The sequence below is a fragment of the Parambassis ranga genome, chromosome 20 (assembly GCF_900634625.1).
Source record: "Parambassis ranga chromosome 20, fParRan2.1, whole genome shotgun sequence".
NCBI classification, from domain to species: domain Eukaryota; kingdom Metazoa; phylum Chordata; class Actinopteri; family Ambassidae; genus Parambassis; species Parambassis ranga.
The window spans coordinates 6,886,697-6,906,871 of NC_041040.1; the positions used below are offsets into that span (position 1 = coordinate 6,886,697).

General features: G+C 43.2%; 1 protein-coding gene across 2 annotated transcripts in view; it reads right to left on the reverse strand.

Moving 5' to 3' along the window:
• The window catches only part of mpp7a (MAGUK p55 scaffold protein 7a), a 112,552-nt gene that overhangs the window by 68,651 nt on the left and 23,726 nt on the right, over nt 1–20,175 (reverse strand). Inside the window, exons 2-3 of one of the 2 annotated variants that reach the window (XM_028433267.1) lie at nt 18,068–18,236; nt 5,857–5,975 (exon numbers count right to left, since the gene is read on the reverse strand). In XM_028433267.1, the coding sequence (XP_028289068.1) occupies nt 5,857–5,975; nt 18,068–18,104 (156 nt within the window). In that variant the 5' untranslated portion in view covers nt 18,105–18,236. Of the gene's footprint in view, nt 1–5,856; nt 5,976–6,153; nt 6,167–18,067; nt 18,237–20,175 lie in introns of those variants that run through there. The other variant, XM_028433268.1, reaches the window with a different exon arrangement.

The window sequence follows — 20,175 nt, forward strand, 5'->3', positions numbered from 1 at the left end:
CTTGTTGTGGAAAAGGCCTGGAGAGTGTGACAGCTAATTATGAACTGGCAGCAGATCCAACAGATGAATAAAAGAGAGAGCAGGGACACTGGCCAAGCGTTCATGACAGCCATATCATTTAGATACAAAGCTGGAGCTCTTGGGTGGAAAAAAAAAAGGCAGAAAGACCCCTGACCATAGAGATACACTGTGTAAAGCCAGGACAGTGCAGGACACACACACAGTGATGAAGACTTTAACTAAAATCCACACTGCAAGTTCACAGTTTGTGTTCCAGACCCTAAATTTCAACCATACAAACACACACACAAGGGGAAGTGGCACACATAAATCATGCAGCTCATTCACATGATATACAGTAGTGTTATAAATGACTGTGGGCACAAAGCCAGGACAAATGCATCTGACTTATTCAATCAGATTGCTATAAGTACTTGTGAGAAAAGTAACTGTACTTATAAATTTGCTCTTTAAAAGCTCCAGGTGAGCCCATGATGTCTTCAGGCAGTTCTTGGGGCCACGAGAGAGCCATAAATACACTCTATGGCACCATGAACCTCATTTTCCATATTTTGTGTATTGCTCGTATGCTCTATGTCCTATTAAGATTGGCTTCATATCGTGTAGGCCTTCTGGTTTCACTTTGAGACTATTTTTTTTCCAAAGGGATACAAATTTGGGGTCAAACAAAGTGACCTGGAATAATGGCTGTGGGATCACTCCAGAGATTTTCCTTGATTACCAGTACAGACGTTTGACTGATAGAATGGGGACTGGTGGACTTGTAGCTCCCTCCTCATTTTAACTGTCCCACCAACGTGCTAGACATTGTTCAAGTCAATGGGTTTTGAGGTTATTCAGTAGTCGACAGCATACTTCTCTCTTCCTTCCCCTTGTCCCAATCGTAACCTTGCTTTCTGGCTTCATACATCATCCTCTCCGCTCCTCTGGCTCAATTCACAGGAGCTTGTTTGTGGACACTGAGTTCGATCTTTTCACTGTGTGTTGCAGTCAACCATTAAACTCTTATGAAAATATTTGGGAGGTAGCCTAGGCACAGAGTATAATGTTGCACAGAAAGGGATTTATTTTGCATTAATGTGAAGTTTTTAAACCGTAAATAACCACCCAGCTTGTGTCACAAAGAATATGTTTTTGCAGGAAATGAAATGCTTTTTCTGTAAGAATAAAAGGAATATGCAGTGAGCTGACAAACTCAGTAGCTAGATGAATCTGACAATTTCTTTTATAAAAAAGGAGGCTCTCCTTCTCCAAAGCAAAATCTGCACATATTTGTTGAACTCCCCACCAGGGTTACAGTTCCCCCAAAATAATAACCACAAACCTCAGAGGACGTGCTGACCACAGACAGTGTGAGTGGATCTCTGAGGTGGTATAGGTTTACAGGCTGGCTCCTAAACCAGAGATGATTAGCCAGGATTTATTGCTGCATGCAGGGTGTGGGGCTTTGATGTCTCATAGTGGACTATCATAACCCGGGAGAGGGTTTTAGACCAATTTTTATTTTGCGATCTTCAGGGACAAGGAGCAAGTAATGATTTGATGTGCAAAGAGCAGAACATAAGTCTATGGTTGCCATTAAGAAGTGGAGAGGATGGACTTTACAGAGTGAGTCATAAGTCTTGGTGGACCTGCCAGAGCTTGATCCAGTTATTCCCTTCGTCTGGTACTCAACCATCCAGGTTGTCTGAAAATGAGCTCATACATCAAAAATAGCTTAAACTTTCCACTTGGGTACAAGCATCAGCTGCAGCACCTTTACATGTCATTAAAGGGCCGCGGTGCTCAAGAACAAACTGGCAAGCTCACGTCAATATTGCTGTGAAACAACGAAGAAAGGGCCAAGCCTATTAGCGACTAACAGGAGCAGGATTTATGGGAAAAGGACTGACCACAAAATGAGGGATCTCAAGGCCTGCCTAAAGGCCTGCTGACAGAAACTTGGTCTTAAAGGGGAGCCCCACCTGAGGCAGGTGGAAATTGAATATTGTTATATATTTCCTGTGGCTTTTTGTGGAGCGGGAACTTGGCAGTGGAACAGTGAGTGTGGTGGAATTCATAGATGGCACACATAAGTTACCCCCTTTAACTGAAACGAGTCAAACTGTCTGCATCATTGTAGCTATGCTAGCTATACACACCTGCACTCTCATTTCATGTCAATTCTGATGAGAAGTGTGAAAACTAATGCGAACCTGGGAGCTCTGTCATCTGCTGAAAGATGATAGAAAACATTTGTTTAATCTCTAAGACATAATGGGATTACAAGGGCTATGAGGGGCTGTCTGAAACATCTGACAAGGACAGCCGAGGCGAGACAGAAAAAACCTGGTTTATGTGGGTCTGATCTGCTCTTCCTTCTTCTCGTCTCTCTTTTCAGTCTCTTACACTTCCTCCTTTGGTCTTTTGCTCTCACTCCAGGCAGAATGACCAGTAACTGATGCGCCATAATTACCCAGGTGAGGCTTGAGTGTTTCCATATGAGTGGGCAGGGTTGCAGAGTCTGTCAGATTAACATGATGTGTGTGTGTTTTCTCTTCACTGTTTAGCCTTTCCCAAAGTATCCCCTTCACAGCCTTGTGGAGTAAAAGGTGGAATCTGTGGAGATTTGTTGGTGGGGTTTTAGAGGAAGAGGACAATTAAGGTTTTATTAATGGTGTGCCACTGATGTTAGCCATGTTCACCTGAATGTTGCGTCTCTCTGCTGTAAGGTGAGATGGTTGTTCTGTGTGTTTCAAAGTCTGTCCATTTGGCTCTCTTGTTGACAGGCTGGCTCACATCTCAGTACCAAGTAGAAAGCAGAGGAAACACACAGTTCTGCTTGTCTGGAGCAGGGTAGTTTCCACTTATGCCTTTGTGTTAACGACAAGAGACGCTAAAAGCAGCTCAGTTTCTCTCCACTTAAAATGAGAGAGAATGAGAAGCTTAGCAAAAGGTTTATATAAAGACACAAGGTGGCTCTTGGATGTTATGTTGAAGTATTTCATTATTCAGGGCTGTGAGGGCAAGACTATCATTGCTGTTCAACCCAAACACTCACCCACTTCTGCGTTGAGCCACTTGCACACAAATCAGCATGACAAGAACTAGCTAACGAGGCATAAACCATCACAAACCAACACAGTAAAGGCAGGTTTATGACTTATACAGCAGACAACCACCGGGGGCAATCATGATGTTTTGGCCTCACTTTTGGAGGGCTATCATGCCGTCCATCTCTATTTACAGACAAAAATTTTAGCCCAAGATTTAAAATGCCCTCCTGAAGACTCCTCAGAAGACTCTAAGCAAACCAGGACTCAAAGATTCTCCAGCTCCACCTGTTGTGACACACAGTTCAGGAATATGTACCTCTACCGGAAAGAATAAAGGAAAGGCTTTTAGTTAGGATACTAAAGATTCTCTTCTGTCCAATGACGGAAGGGTGTGACTGTAAAGGAGAGTAAAGCAGACAACACTCAAAGCAGCAAGGTTGCACATTGAGGCCTCTAGCCTTTGTTGTAGTTTTTTGTTTTGTTTTTATTTGTTTTTTCATACAAGCTAGGGCTCCCCCAGTATTTATATGCTTTATTTGTGTGACTGTGTTCCACTGACTCCACTGAAAATGATGGATTTCTTTTTTCTTTCTGACATTAAGCATTGGATGTCCTCATTGGGCTCTTTACAATAGCTTCAAGCCACAATCCAGTACTGGCATGTTCTTCAAAATGTTCTGTGCTGACACACCACCAGTAGTGGTTTTTGGCATCTGCAAACAGGGTAGCCGTCCAAGGCGGCATCACATGAGGAACGGCACGAGCACAAAAAAAATGATCTGCATTGCTAAGTGGTTATTATTGATCATATCACTGTGAGGGGAATTGGCAAATTGGGTGCGAGAAGGGGGGCGCAGGTCGTTCCTGTGCTGTTCAGTATGATCTATCCTCAGGGTGCTCCCCTGGGTCTCGCCCAGGGAGCATTTCAATGTAGAAACCCACTGCACAGCACTCATATGAGCCCTGGCATCTTCCCCTTTTGAGTTCCCTGTGAAAGATTAGCTAGGTATAATCAGAGGTGGTTAGAAGGCTAGGTAGAGTCTGTGAGCTCCACCCTTATGCCTGGCTAAATATTACAGAAACATAATGCCACCTTCATTAGCATCAGCCCATCTGCCCCACACTAAGCAGTGTTTTCTTTGGGGCCAGAGAGAATGAGAGCCTGAACATGCACAGGCCCTGCCCATCATTATCCATGTTCAAGATGCCTTATTCTCTGGCCATCTATAACAATCCAGGCATCAAATGAAACCCTTCTGGTTTCCTCAAGTCCCGACATTAGGGCTTTACTTCAGCGTCTGAGGTATGCCATAATTCAGGCACTTTTACACGCTCACATTGGCGCATTACAACCCTGGATCCTGAACAAACATGCTTACACAGAAAAGCTTTCTTTTAAAGGGAGGGTTGAAAATTATGTCGATTTTTCTCTCTCAATTGTCTCTGTGACATAATGACTCTGGCGGGAGGAAGGGAGACCACCAAAGGGAGAAATACATCATGCCAGCATATGAAAACAGTGTTGGGTATTCTTTTAAAATGGAGACCATATAAAAGGATGCAGTCAAATGTTGCTCAATTAAAGTTGTTTTTTTATGGAACTGAGCCATAACACACTCTCAGTCTGTGAATTACTGAAAGAGGAGAGGCAGTCTTGTATGTATTTTAGCAGATAACTAAAAATTTCAAACTATTTTACAGTAAATAAACCCCCTCTAACAAAAACCCTCCATTCCCTGTCTAAAGCAGAAGGACTAGAAGGAGATGGGCTGCAGATTGCGGAGCATCACTTGTGAAGATGAGGTTATGGGAGACAGACCGAATGTGTTACATTCATTACTTCAGTCTGTCTGCTAGCTTATAAAGATATCAAGTGTGCTCATCTTCCACCCCAAGTCTGCAGCTATCCAGTTTAACAGGCAGCAGTAACCAAACCACAAGCCTATTCCCGCTGATAGAGTGGGAGGAAGGAGCTCTTGGTGGGTAGACTGTTGGAATGACAATAAACTTTATAATCTATGAATGAGGCTGAAAGGAAGGAGGATGAATAAAGCAATATCAAGCAAAAGTGCACGCGTGTCTTTTCATGTGAACATGAGAGGTCAGCTCAGGTGGGGGTAAAGAGGGATCGCATTCTGTCCCACGACAGGAAGGATGTGACTGTAAAGTTGAGTAAGGCGGACAACATTCAACAAAGCAAAGTTTCATGTTTAGTTTCTGTCTGGCCTTCAGCCTCTGTTGCTTTTGTTCATATACACTAGGGGTGTTCCCCCGGGTTCCGTGCTTGGTCCTGTATCATTTCCCTGGGTGACAATGTTCCCCTGACTGATCATTTTTCCATAGCTTTCTGACATCAAACATCAGATGCCACAAAACATCTTTTAGCTTTGAGGTCTTTTTTATTCAGCCACCCAAACCATACATACATACTTCCGATCATTGCAAAAGTTTACGATTTTTTTTTTTTACCTAAACCAGACCATTTATTCTTTCATGTTGTCACATCTGGATAATTGTTATTCCCAGTGTTTAGGGAACAGGTAAAGGGACATTGCCTGTTCAGAGCTCGGCTGCCAGATAATTCTAAGGAACAGGACCATATCGCTCCATCCTTGCTCTATACTGACTAAAGAAGTAACAACTTCTGTAGTCTATATGATCTTTGTTTGATATGATCTATGATATTTGTGTGTTCTATTTCATCATTGTTGTTGTTTTGAAAAGTGTAAATTCCCCTTTCCTGCCAAAAGCACCACAGATACAAGAAAGAAAAACCATAAATAAGTTCATTTTGTATTACCTTAACAAGCGAGTGGAGGCTTTTCTCTCCAAACATATCCTGAAGGAAGGTGTTGTCCTCAGGCCGGCTGACATGAGGCTGCAGCTGTGATGGCAGGGCTGCCAGCAGCTCGTACAGACCTGCAGAGGAGGGAAGAGGAAACAGAGGGTTAACATGGCAACAGGAGGCATTAGTGCATACATGCACACACAGACACACAGAGGGCAGAAATTTAAGAAGAGCTGTTTACGAGCGTAACGATTCAAACACCCAAACACACACATACAGTCAAAGAACACATTTTAAAAATCTACTAACCAGACTGTTTGCTTGTCCCTAAAACCAAAAGGAAACAGAGGCAATAAAGTATTTCCCCCCCAGCCTCTACTTCCCGCTTTTGTCCCAGCCTTTTCCTGTTGTTTGAGGAACACTGCTGTCCCCAATTAGAAACAACTCCAAAAACTCAATGTTGGGCACACTAGAAATTCCACTAGTTTTTGATCAGTTGAAAAGTTCAATATGAACCATCTTTTTGTTTTTTTAGTAAACAGATGGCACACATGCCTCGGGAGGATTTCCATCCACACACATTCTCAGCCTCTAAACACTTGAGTAAAGTGCACGTGTGTTTGTTAAACAGAAGTTTTTGGAGGAAGGTAAATTGTCTCTGTGGCTGTTCTGATGGGCATGTCACCGTTTTTTTGTTGACAATAATGGAACTGAGTTGTTCTGAAATAACCTTTTCGCGTGTAAAGGTTTGAAGCGAAATGTAGACCAACTGATGTCATAAACAGAAAATGAACCAAAGACGTTTGCATTTATCCAGACCCACATACAGGCCATGACCCAAAGACTGATCCTAGTGGCAGTGAAGGAAACAAGGTTCATGGCAGGCCCAAAACTGAATCTGAATCCTCTCAGAACAACACATGCTGAAATCCACCAGGCCTTTCAGGGTTTACTAACCCAGCTTATAAAAGGAATGAATATTTCAAATTCAATTTAAAAAGAACCAGACTGGGGAGCTGATGTTTTCAAGATTAAGCAGAGGGGAGGTGAAGCACTCAGGGAGAGAGAGAGAGAGAGCACAAAACCAGTGAGGGAGTGGGGCTTCTTCCAAACACAACAGAGTCCTGGAGTGGGACTGATGGAGAGTAGTAGAGATTCTTGTTTGTTGCTCAGTTCTGGTCCTCAGCATGGCTCTGATTCACTAAACCAGGGGATGCATTAAAGGTCAGACCCATATAGACTATAGTCAAGCTGGGCTATAGGCATCAAAGACCTCCTTTACTAATGCACCAGAAAAAGGCCCCCCAAATTGACAACCACATGATGCTTGAAACCCTTTGAACTAAACACTGATCAAGTGAAGAAACTCTAAACACATTCACGGTGGAGCCATTGAAACGTCAAAACAAACTGGAGCGGCTTGGCTACCTCTGTGAGAGTGTCTTTCATCCGAGGACAGAGCGAAAGAGAGCACGGAGAGAGAAAAAAAAAAAGCACCACAAGGCGCAACCAGGCTGAAGATGATTGATTGAAAACAATGGTTGACGTCGTTGGCTGGATGAATGACTGACTGGCGGTCTCTGACCGGGTTAGAGCAAGTGTGTGCTGGCAGCTCAGGATGTTTGGCAAAGCAATAACTTAGCTCATGTCATGCTCTGCTGCAGCTGCTGCTGGGCATTTGGTAGATGGATTGTCATGTGCCACTCTGAACCCTATGCTTTCCATTCCATAGGTGATTAAGGTCTCTGAGATCTTTGAGTAGACACACAGGATATATCAAGATGATATGTAGCTCAGATCTCCTGCCCCCCAGCATGGATTCTGTGTAGTGTTAGCGCATCATATCTTATTACTGAAAATTCAGTGTATATGTGATCATGCAGTGCCTGCTTCTGGGGGCCTCATCACCTGAAAGTTTGCTTTTTAGCTAACACAAACTGCCTGAGGGCAGCTGGCCCCCTCAGTCATTTACAACTTGGAACTCCCTGCAGAACATCTCACATAATATATTAAAATAGGGATTTAAAGGGACATGAGATGAGGTGATGGGTTTAGGAAGGGCAGGGAGAGTGGGGGGGGAAGAGATATGGTAATGTCATTACTCTTGGCGGAGCTGAGATACTGGTAGGAGGGAATGAGAGGAGAGCAAGAGTCCCAAAGCATTTTTCTCCCCAGGTGCGAAGTCTCCCCTCCTGTCTACACTCTCAGTGACTCAATCCTTTATTCTTTCTGACAACGACTCTTCCTTGTGCATGCTGAGAAAACCTAAACAGGCCAATGGCACATTATGGGAAACACATCATCTCCATTAGCTGGTTAGAAAAAAAATAACAAAATGGGAAAAAAAGATAAACGAAATGCTACAACTGTACCAGGGTCACTGTGTCAGGCTGAACCCTGTGACCTAGAAAAAACCCAGTTTCAAACAACAACAGTACGAGCTTTACAGGAGCCATGAGCTAAACAAGGACTCTGAAATTAAATATAAGAGAGTATGGGTGGACAAGCAAGGAGGAGGAGAGATGGAGGCTGAAAGAGAGAGAGAGGAAATGAGCCAAACAACAACCACAAGAGTGGTAAAATCACTGTGTGTGGACACTATAAAAAGTGGAAAGAAATAAATCCTGGGCCAGATGTACAGACCGTGTACATGCAAACAGTGAGATACAAAATGAGAGAGGGGGAAAGAAGAAGAAACAAAACAGGACGGAGCCAACTCTTCACCACCAAAGGGTGGACCAGCTCGTTTCTCGTAGGGCTGGTCTGGCTTCATTTGATTTGTTTTGGCCAGACTATTCTGGACCCTCTAGTGCGGCAGCTGTGTGTAGTGGACCTGGCAGTGAATAGTAGTGGACCACTAGGTTCTGTTGTGGTTAGTGCAGGACCAGCCCAGTCTAAAGGTCCTGAAATGCAGCGTGATGTTGCACAGGATAGCTGAAACAATCTTCAGAGAAATCGGAGAGGCTGGGGCCTCTGAAGCGGAGGAAGTGACCACTTTAACTGCCAAACAGCACTTCCCCTCTTACGCCTCCACAGTGGTCAAAGAAAATAACTGTTTTTCACAGATCCTCTTTATGTAAAACACACACAAAAAAAAAACCCAGACAAAGAAATGCATTAAACATGATGCACATGTAGGTCAACAACCTCAGGGGCTTCTAAGGACAAGGAAATGACAAATGTTTGTAAAATATCACCCTTCCAATGACAGTGTAATTTCAGCACTGCTTACATGCTGCAAAAATTTATCAGCCTATCCGCACCTTCACATGTTAGACTGTAATGAGCGCTGATGCTGAGGGAGCCCACTTCCTTCTTATTATATCTAAAGACAAACTGTCTGTCTGTCTAAAATGAACTTGTTCAAATACAGGAAATGAACACTGGGTTCTGACTCCATTTTCTCCCCCTTTCTCCCAGGTGCTGAATAAGTTATTGACTTCCCTTCATATATCTTTCAGCAATATATAGAGAGCACAATGTTCATAAGGCTCAGCTCAGACTGCTGGGAGAGGGGGAGGCATTGCGACATGTGGGAGCTTTTTCTTAGCAGGTCAGTATTTCATACACTGCCTTGTGAACATGTCTGCGCGGCGGCAACTGCAGAGAAAAATGGTGGCAGACGCGGGTGGCAGCAAGAGAAGCAGCAGCTGCAGACTGTGTAGACTAATCCACTCGAGGCTTGATTTACCTCCTCGCTCTTCAGTTGAGAGTGAGGGGGTGGAGCTGCCTCAAGCACAGCAAGGGAAGATGGAGACAGAGAACGAGGAACTGAAGCAAGAAAAGAAACATCTGAGGCACATATAGACACAATAATACCCGATTAAAGAGGAATGATGGCACCAAAGACAGGGATGAAAAGGAAAATCATGAAAAGAATGAGGATGATGGCTTTCAGTGACAGGAAGAACCTGGAAATGGGTTCGGATTTTGCACATCTGGTCCCCTTGTCCTCAAGTCATTGTGCTGATGAATGCATTCCGTTCATGAGGTTTTATTCTGTGGCACAATTACCTATGACTTTTTAAAGCTTTTACATATCTTACCGAGAGGCTAAAAGTTACTACAAGGATGTACAACTGTACATGACTCCATGATCCAGTATGGATGGGTGCAAAGCAAGATACAGGTCTAAACACAAATATGTATGTCGTTAACATTAAATATTTACTTCTGTTAAAAAAAATGTAAAACTGATGTTCATTTGTGAAGCCGGAAAGTACTAATAAATGTCAGGTCAGGTAAAAAAAAAAATGTCATCCCTGTGTCCTTTTGTCCTGTTGTCCTGAAGGGAGAAGGTCTAGACAGACAGTGTGTGGGAAGACAGATTTAACCTTAGGTGCCAAACAAAAGGAGAGGTTTAGGTATATCACAGGACAGGTCTTTCCTTGTACTAAAACAGAGCAGCGAATAGCAGCAATGGCAGATTAAGTGATCCTGCAGCATCATCTAGCAGACATAAAATTATGTTATTACAAGACATAAGCAGACGCTGTGTCCTTTAACCTTCAAAGAGTCCAGCAGGGTTCTACAACATTGGTAGACCATGGAAGAGCATGTGGAGAGGTGATATATAAAGCATAGCCCTGGAGCATAACAGCAGGAGTTTGTGCCTTATTCAAGCCCACAAGCCTCCCATTACAAGCTCCAAAACCCAACCGACTCTCCACATTAAATAAGGTCAGAAGATGGAACCCTCCAATATCATCTTCAATGATATTTCAATGTCACGGTCTCTGAATAACTCCCTCATTTGAGATAGAGTAAAAAAAAGTGAGTGGCTTTTGCAAGATGTTAGTTAGAGCTCCTCAGCACGGAAAAATGACTTCAGCAAGTAATCGTGGGCCAGACCAGGTGCAATCAACCGTCACTCCAATCATATATCGACTGTTTCACTACCGCAGTCTGAACTCTGGATGTATGTCATCGCAGGGTCTACAAAGAATCCATGGCTCATGTTGAGATCATGCCTCATTCACAGGGAGCAAAAAAAACAACAAAAAAACAGGCTACAGAACTTTATCAGAGCCAGAACAGGCCAAGCTTTTCAAAAAGATTTCAACATGCCATCAAATATCATGTATTAAATGCTTCACCTGTCCATGCTTCGACACACCTTCACACTTCAAAGGGCTGTCAACACACTGAAAACAGAGCCCAGGACAAAAGGACAAGTCTAATCAACATAATTGAATGCATACAGTCTGCAGGATCCATTCACCACCTGAGGAGCCCGTATAATCTCGACTACAACGGTTTTAGCGGTCACACTGCAGACAAGTGAGGCTTGAGTGGATGCACCTGCATGAAGTAACGAAAAGGGAACTTGGTATCTTGTCCAATTCTGAGTAGCTAAGCTGCCCTCCTGTCACACTTTCCGTAAAAAAACCAGCGAATGATATATAATGTAAGGAAAGAAACTAAACATGGAGAGGAGACAAAAGGTTAGGAATATTTGGGCAGACGCAAACATGATGACAGACAGCATCGCGGATAAAGACAGATATATGAGATGTGGAAGATCGAGAGCGTAGCAAAGTGCCAGTTTGCTGGATTCTGGAAGAAAAGGTCCTAAAGTCTGCTGGGAAGGCTGAGTTTGGCCATCCAGAACCTCTCTCTCTCTCCCCCAGATGGAGATGAAAGGCTGCTGTTTGGCCCAATTTAAGCAGACTAGGCTCCCTCTAACATGGCAGACAAGACACAGAATCCACAATAACCCCGGCCAGATCCAAATTACCTGCCACCTCTGTTTACGACAGCAATAACAGCGGCATTAGATGCAGACATGTCAATACCAACTGAAAGGCTTCATACATTAATAACAGCTTAAAATTAACAATGAATCTTTCTGTCTCAGTGTCCAAGATGCAGCGCATTACTCAACATCCCACAGCCAGGTTGTCAAACAGAGCACATGGCCTGTAAAGCTGTTTTCAGCTTCTTTCTAATGCAAGTGAGCATGTCCTGCCCACCAATGACCGATTTAGTACCCTGTGTGCTTTGGAAGAGAAGGATGGAGGATGTCAGCCTACCTCAACGAAAAGAGAAAGAATTTTTCAAACAAATAAAAGTATCAGTCAACTTTTCTCTTTTTACGTCTGCTTCCTTTGACTGTGTTTTTATTTTTTTTTTATATACAAAAAAGATGTGGAAATTTTTAGTTCTGATGTAACTGGAAACAGGGAGCTCTTCCAGTGGCAACAAATCCTTGTGTTTCGGTACTGTATCACTGCGGCATCAAGCCGGCTACTGGCCATCGACCACGACAAATCGCTGGAAGCTCCCCCAGAGGATCCACCGCCACCCCCCCTCCCAGCACAGGCAGAGTCCTCCCCCAGCCCTCCCTAATGTCTCCCATGAGTTGAAACTGACTAAGGACCAGATGCTCAGGATTCTTGACATCAGGATGGAAAAATGTACTGTTAACCTTGACAGAGAAAAAAAAAACAGCATATTCTTATCATATCACTCACATTATTTGTGTTTCTGCGATTGCATTTTTGATACAACAGTGACTGTGTATAGCAAAACAAAAATGGAGGCCACAGAGGGCTTCACTGCATTACCTGGTGTCATGATAGAGCCATCACCTCCCCCAGCAGGGGTGTTTCAAGATTAGAGGGAATAAGACGGCTAGAATTTTTCATTTATCGCGCCTGCACAAACATGCACACACATTGCCAGAGAGTTATTAGTGTATCTGGTAAAAGCGTTGTCCCTTTCAAAAGATTTCCATGTGTAGTCTTTCATGCGAGTATCGGCCACCTCCTCCGCAGCTGTGCATGGCTGAACCACCCTTACCTTTAAATGCTGTGCGGGGGCTGTAAACCTTGATAGAACATGCAGGTGAGGCGTGGAATAACACAGTTAACTTTAATAAGGTTAATAAAAGGGCATCGGGATCTTTAGAAGTGCCTGTTAGAGGTTGTGTGTGTGTGTGTGTGTATGTGCAAGGGTTGGGGGCTGGTCTCATGTGCAATGGTTTTAGGGGCACCGTGCAGAGACGGTTATGGCACATAGGGAATAGCTGTCAGCAGGCATTTGACTTGGCAGCAGCACTGGGATTTTAAACCCACAAATGGTTAATTAATCATACCAATAAGTGTTTAATTCAATTAATCAGGCAGAATGAACAAAGGAAACAACACATAACAGTTTATGTAATTCACTAAATAAATATTATTGAGAATTTAGTCCATTATGTTGATCTGAAACTAAGTAATTGAAAGGTTTATTTTTTGGTAAAATGCAATTTTACTGACGTAAGACTCCTACAGAAGGTGAAGATGACGGAAACAAACTCCAGCCTACATCGTCTTGGCAATGTGTGAGAGTCTGCCTGACTCTCAGCCAATCCAGAAATGGGTGTGGGGATGGAGTTTGAGTGCAGAGACAGGCTAGCCACCTGTGAGAGCACACACCTGTCTATTAAAGTGTCCACATCCTAAATACACATACATTTAGAATTTAATATAATATGATTGGCATGTGGGCCAACATGGTGATGTTGCAATGCTGCCACACAGCGAGATTATACAGGTTCAGATCTGATTGGGGACTAGTTGGGTTTTCTCTGGATGCTCAGGCTTCCTTCTATATACCAAAGACATGCACGTTAGATTAACTGAAGACTCTGAACTGGCCATAGGTTCGAGTGTGACTGGTTGTTTGTCTCTATATTAGCTGTGAAACAGACTAGCAAGCTGTCTAGGGTGTACCCTGATTCTTGTCCATTGACTGATAGGTTTCAGTGCCTCCCTATTACAGCCAGCCTAAAGACACTGAGCTTGTGCTGGATTATTAGTAATTATGTCATTTCTTCAAAATGACCTCAGTCAGATCTCATTTTAATAAATTTGCTGTATAAAAGTTTTACAGACAACACTGACCTGTGCGTTAGAATACACTGGAAATATCATCATACCAACCGACCTTGTATTATACACATCTGAAACATGTAAAACTAAGAGAGCAAGGCAATCACCCACTCCTGTCTGGGTATGATTTATGTCTGGTTGTTTATTCTGACTTCTCCAGCTCTAAATCACTGATATCACCCTATTCTTTCTCTCTCCCACAACTGAACCTCTCCGCCACAAAACTGCAATCACATATAAGTCAGAAGCAGGGAGGAAATGGGGCTACAAGGAGCAAACACCCACTCTCACTCCAGGAGTCTCACTGACCTCTGAATGGCATAAACCAGATGTTGTGTGTCTGAAGGTCTCTGATGGGAGAGCAGAGATGTTAGGAGCAATTGAGAAAGCTCCTCATCTGCAGACAATGAGCTGCCACTATGGAACTGCCTCAAAAATGTGGCACAGTCTGTCACAGAGTTTGACTGAACATATGTGATGATGGGCAACTTTTTTGGAAGGTCACAATATGCATGCAACAAAACACCTACACAGTGTCAAAAAAAACGTGAAATATGCGACTAATGAAGTTCAGTAGGTAGATACATAGTGTGCAGGAGTGGGCCGGGTTTGTCCGTCTGAATATCCCTGAGTGGGAGCTGAAATAAACTGAGATGAGCCGAGCCAAACTGAGCGGAGGCGTAACAGTTATCTGTCCCCGACTGAGCCGGCAACCAAACTCCATCACAACTGAACAGGAGGAGAAATGACTAAACAGCAGCTGTCTGGCTCAGAGAAGAGACCTGGAGAGCAGCTGCATAGCTTTGTTAGAGGGGGGGTTACTTCGTTTTCAGGTTAATCTGATCTTTGTGCCTGCAGAATTCCTGTTATCGGCACAAATACGTGCCACAAGTGAAAGCAATTTTTTTGTCTCATGTAAGAAGGCACATTAATGTCTTACAGAATGGCAACATCCACATGTCACCTCAGCATCCCAAAGAATAAAGAAGAGTTATCTGGATGTTGAAGGAGAGCAGGAGCTGGATACACTCAAAAAAAACGTCATCAGCTAAAGCCTCATCATTAATCTGCTTTCATTGTCACAAAGTAAAATGAGTCCACAGTCACGCAATCACTAGGACTGCCTCTGTAACACTCCCCGTGGCTACATTTTAAAGCCAGGTTTCCTACATTTGACTGTTTTTCACATTTATTTTCTCGCTATTTAGTTTCATTTTTTAGTCTCTAATTCACACAGAGGTCTGTTGTTTATTTGGGCTGAGGCTGAGGGAGAGAAAGGGATGGTATGATCTTACATGTACCCTCCATTTGTCTGCCAATGTGTTTGCTCTCCAAACACTCCAATAATGAGCATTTTAATAAAATCACTTAAACATTCTCCTGCTGAAATCTGGTGTTGAAATAGGAGGACTGCTGCTAACAAAAAATATTAATGATAATATTTTCCCTATTATTTCAAAAGCCAGAGCACAGTACTTCATCTGAGGCAGTGTGTGTGTTATTGTGTGTGTGGTGAGGCTGGTGTTAAGGGGTCTGCAGATGGCAGGACTGCTAAACAACAGAAGCCAGAGGTACTGGCAGGAGCTGTAATTGTTGGCAGCCAGCGCATGTGGAGGAGGTATTGTTTGTCTGTTCAATACAAATATTAAAGCACTTTGCACCAAAACTGCAGACACAAACACTCGCTTTGAGGTAGTACAGCTCCGTCTGGGTGCTGATTGCCAACATTTGTTGACTTAGTTATTTTCTGATCAGTTTTGAGTTGTTTTGAGTGTTACTGTGAGAATCGATGAAAGCCAATTGAGCTGGGGACTGATGCTTTGAACAGAAAAAACACAGTGAACCAACTATAACACGTTTTTAAGGTCACTACTATCAGTGCCAGGGTAAGCTAAGAAAAGCTGACATGCCAATAAAAGATGCTATGTCATTAAAACAAAAGTGTAAATGTACACATACATAAGGTCATATAATATAATAATATTGTCTCTAGTTCTCTACAGTCATGCATCATTTAGTCAATAATAGTAAATTTGATGTAGAGGTTTTGTTTGCTGGCCCATATGCAGCCTAACTGTCAACAGGATGAGGTCTTTTTGGCTGCCAAGCAAGACATTTTGTAGCCAGGAAAGATTTAAAAGTCTGGCTGTTTTCCAACAGATAACAAGTTACATGAACTTTTGAAAAAATCATGCAGGTATGCAAGAACAACAGATAAGTATTATTAAATATGGCCTTAGAAGAATTTAGGTATAACTTAAGAGCTGTGTTTAGACACCAGAAACTAAATCAGATATGACAACGTGACAAAATCACCCCAAACAAATCCTTTTTTTCCCCCATTTCATTTCATTTGGTTTGAGCGCAAGCTTCAAGTCCCATTAAATGTTGCACAAACCCTGCTCTGTTAAGGTAAATATCACACCTAATCCCCTCCCCTAATTACACTTGTATTATTGCACAGCATTTTTAATTAATAGAACACCTGTTTAGTTAAACCTTTGCAGGTGTGAATACAGAAACTGTTGTTTTGGTCGAATCCATGACTCTCTCTGGAGCACATTGTTCCATATGATACCCATAAATACATTTTAAAATGACACAAAAATACACAGCGTCAAACTGATAATTCTGGATTAACATGTAACATCAGTCAGTAACAGTTCAATCAGGTGATGACCAGAGTTGGAATCTCCCACTGTTAGCAATGTCTTTTAGGGAGTGGAGTGGACACTCTGTTTTTTTCTGCAGTGTTTGTGATTCTGCTGCTGAACACCCAGCATGCCACACTAAAATGCAGTCCACGAGGATGCTCTTAATGGTGGTGGATCGGTAGAAGGACACCAGCAGCTTCTGACTGAGTACCCTCAGGAAGTGTAAGCACTGGGGCAAAGAATTTAAAGGACTAGAACCTCCTCACACACCTTCTGTTGACAAGGAGAGCTGGAGGTTTGTGTCATGTGTCCTCCAGTCTGTGACGAGTTCTTTTGCATAATTAAGGGAATAGCTGCTATGAGTGAAATGTAAGTACCACCACAGATTGCTAGCTGCCTGTCTAAGCTTCATCTCCCTCAATCAACTTCATCTATTTTGCCTTATTTTGTACTAGCATCCAGTTAAAATGATTCTGGTCCTGCCAAGAACTCCCCACGCTTAGCTTCAAAGCTGTTCTTTAGCAGGGCTGTAGGTGACGTCACAGTGAGTTTGTTCATCTATGAGTGTAACATACTGTAATAAAAACAGGGAAGTCGATCTTTCTTCAATATACAGTCATATCTAAACTGACAAAGTGAGGTGATTGTCTTTTCATTAAGCTGCTGACCAACTGTTGTAAAAAAAATTGATTGTACATCATCTAACAGAGCTTTGTTTCTTCAACGAGCAGCATTATTATAGTATAACATTACCAGTATTCTGTGCACACTCTAGTTTCAATGCCAGGCCATCCACAAGTATTTGTGACCTCACCACGCCTGGAGATCAATGACCTGACGTTCATCCATATTGTTCATCATGTTTCACCTGCACACACAACTTCACAGGACCATCAAGGAAGAAGCGGAGGAGATGGGCCGGAGGAGTCTTTACGTGTTTTATTTGGAAACCTGAGCCCTTGCCGGTAATTGCCCAAAATGACTGTAATCGTAATTGACGGTCTGGCTTTCTACTTTGCCTGCACAAATTTCCAGGATGACGGGGGCTTCAGTAACTCTGTTAAAAGTCTGGACGCAGTAACGCACACGCTCTTTATCCATCAGAGCGGGAGTTAATGTCTGTCCTCCTTTTGTCCTCTGCTATCCTGCGCTTGTTGAGGTGGTGTGTGTGTAGTGATGTAGCTGGCCATTAAGCCAGACAGAGCAAAGGATAGTGTTCCTGAGGGGAGAGGTGGTGATTTCTGGCAGCTGTCTCCACAATGACAAGCTTGACATGTTCTGACATCACACGATCATCCACACAGCAGAGAAAAACAGGTAGACGGGGGAATGGCGTGTGTGTGTTTGACATAATTTTTCACTGTGTTGTTAAACTGTAAATTTGCACTGGTATGCTTTTCATTTTGCTGGGCACAAAATGTAGTGAAAATAGACTTTGGTTTATTTTCCGACCGCAGTTATAGATGGTCCACTCACAATGAGAAAAGAAAGCCTGAGGCCAGTTAAGAATGATTCTTTGCTGCCTTGAAATTAAATTTAGGTGCCACTTAAAGCGGTCGGCACAGCACCAAGCGTATAATGACCTAAACTACTTTTGTCTTCTTCTGGAGGACCCACGTGAATGTATTTTTGTGGTTTTTGTGCAGAAAATCTGATCGTGTTGCTGCTGGGGGGGGGGGGGGGGGTCCGTACCTGGCTCATGGCCGGCTCCGGTGGCCAGGGCAGGCATGTCTCCTGCCGACTGCTTCCTGGTTCCCCTCAGGCTGTTGAAAATGGCAGCGGGGCGTCAGAGCTGTGAGCTTCTCGGCAGCAATCCCCAAGGACCAGCTGAGTCTGTGGACAGGCTTTATGCCATGGAGCCCTGCAAGAGAACAAGATTTTAGAGCCTGAGTGTCAAGTGGCAAAAAGGCTGCATACACGTGTGTGTCAGTCAGCTGCCGCGTTGTGTGTGTACTTGTGTTATGGCACTGCACTGCTATCTGTAACCATGGATATGAACGTCTATCATTCAACCAAATGTATGTGTAAATAGGTGAGCCCACAACTGACAGGGGATGACTCGCTGTGTGTGTGTGTGTGTGTGTGTTGACAGTACTTTCACAGTTGACTCTGGGTGTTTACAACCCAACACTTTTTCCTAAGCCCCTGAACATCCTGCTTTGTACAAGAGCCAACAACACCTTGCCTGGCGCCCATATAACATACACAGAAAATGGCTATCCCACACTTTGTTCAGCATCCAGCGGAAACAAGGAAAACTTTATCCACCAAGGGGAAAGTAAGCAAGCAACAGACCTGTGAAAAGTCTAACAGGCGTGGAAAAGCAATGCTTCGTAAATAATGGCGATCAACTGGAAAGCCAGATAGAGCATGGACAGGAAGAAAAAGGATGTAGAACCCAAATAAAATGTCTGTGGCTCGCTGAAATCTCCCTCAAAGGTGGATGAAAAAGCACAGTAGCATAATATACTCCTTCTCAACTAACAGGTACTAATTTGACAGGTCAGCTTAAACATTTAAAGGCAATAAAAGGAGTTGGTTTCACAATTTGAAAACAATGTTATCAGCTATGAGCCCAAATGTAACATAGACGTACAAGAACTACATGTAAGATGATATTTAAAAAGCACTGTATTCTGCATGTGTGGGCCATCGGAATAGGCTTAGAAACATGGTCATTCCACTGTAAATGCAACTGGATGTTCTGGTGGATGCAGGCTGGCATATCAGCATAAATCCAAAATTGTGCATCCCTAGTTTACTGTCACCAATCAGATTCATGCAATCAGACCAGTTAAGCTTTTGTAATGAGACCATCCACAAAGCTATCACTGAAAAAAAAACATCTGTATAGCATATTATGGGTTAATTTCAATCAATCAGATATCTTTTTGCTGTCATCATCATAGACTAGTGTCACAACTAAATCATGCCTGAAGTGCCAGTAGTTCTTTACAAGACACAGATTGCTCCACTGTGGTTTAATGCACTGTGCTTAAAGCCTGACAAGATGCAATGTGATCATGTCTACAAAACCAGTGACAACTTTTACAGCCTTGTGTTTGTTCCAAACCCCCGCTTTTTCCAAAACACCCCTAGACATCTCTGCAGGCCCTGATTCCACAGCATGAATACTTGAAGAATGGAAAACAATTATCTCTTTACAGCATGCTGCCTAATGATGCATTATATGTTAGTTCCCACGTGTCATGGCCCAAACTCTGAAAATATGCTCAAACTGAACACTAACAGTGCCATAAGCTCAATTGTGTGTCTCCCTTGTTGATAAGTGCTGTAAAAACCGGAGCTAGGTGGACACCCTGACTCATCAAACCCTCTTGACCACCCAGGGCCAAGACACCTGCGCCCTCCCACCTTATTGGGTCAATCAATGGATTGGGTAATTTCCGACCACACACATTAAGTTTAAAGTGCCGTGACTTCTTCGGAAACTGATTACAAATGCATTTGAATTGCAATGCAAAAGAATTTCCCACTCAGCCCCCACAGTACAGAAGTGACTATTTCCTGGTGTTTTCCCAACATGTGTACAAACACATGCACAAATCGAAGCTCAAACCGGCCAAGACAGGCAGCCCACGTAGCAGAACGGTACCACGCCTGTCTGACACATTGTGATGTGAACTCACCTCACGACTGAGCACACCCCAGGTGGAGCCTTGTGGAAAAAGCATCTAGACAATACAGTCCAGAAGATGCCTGAGTGAGCAAGTAAGCAAGTCACATATCAGAAATTTTCTTCTGGATTGAGATGTACAAAATATGGTGCATTCATCAAA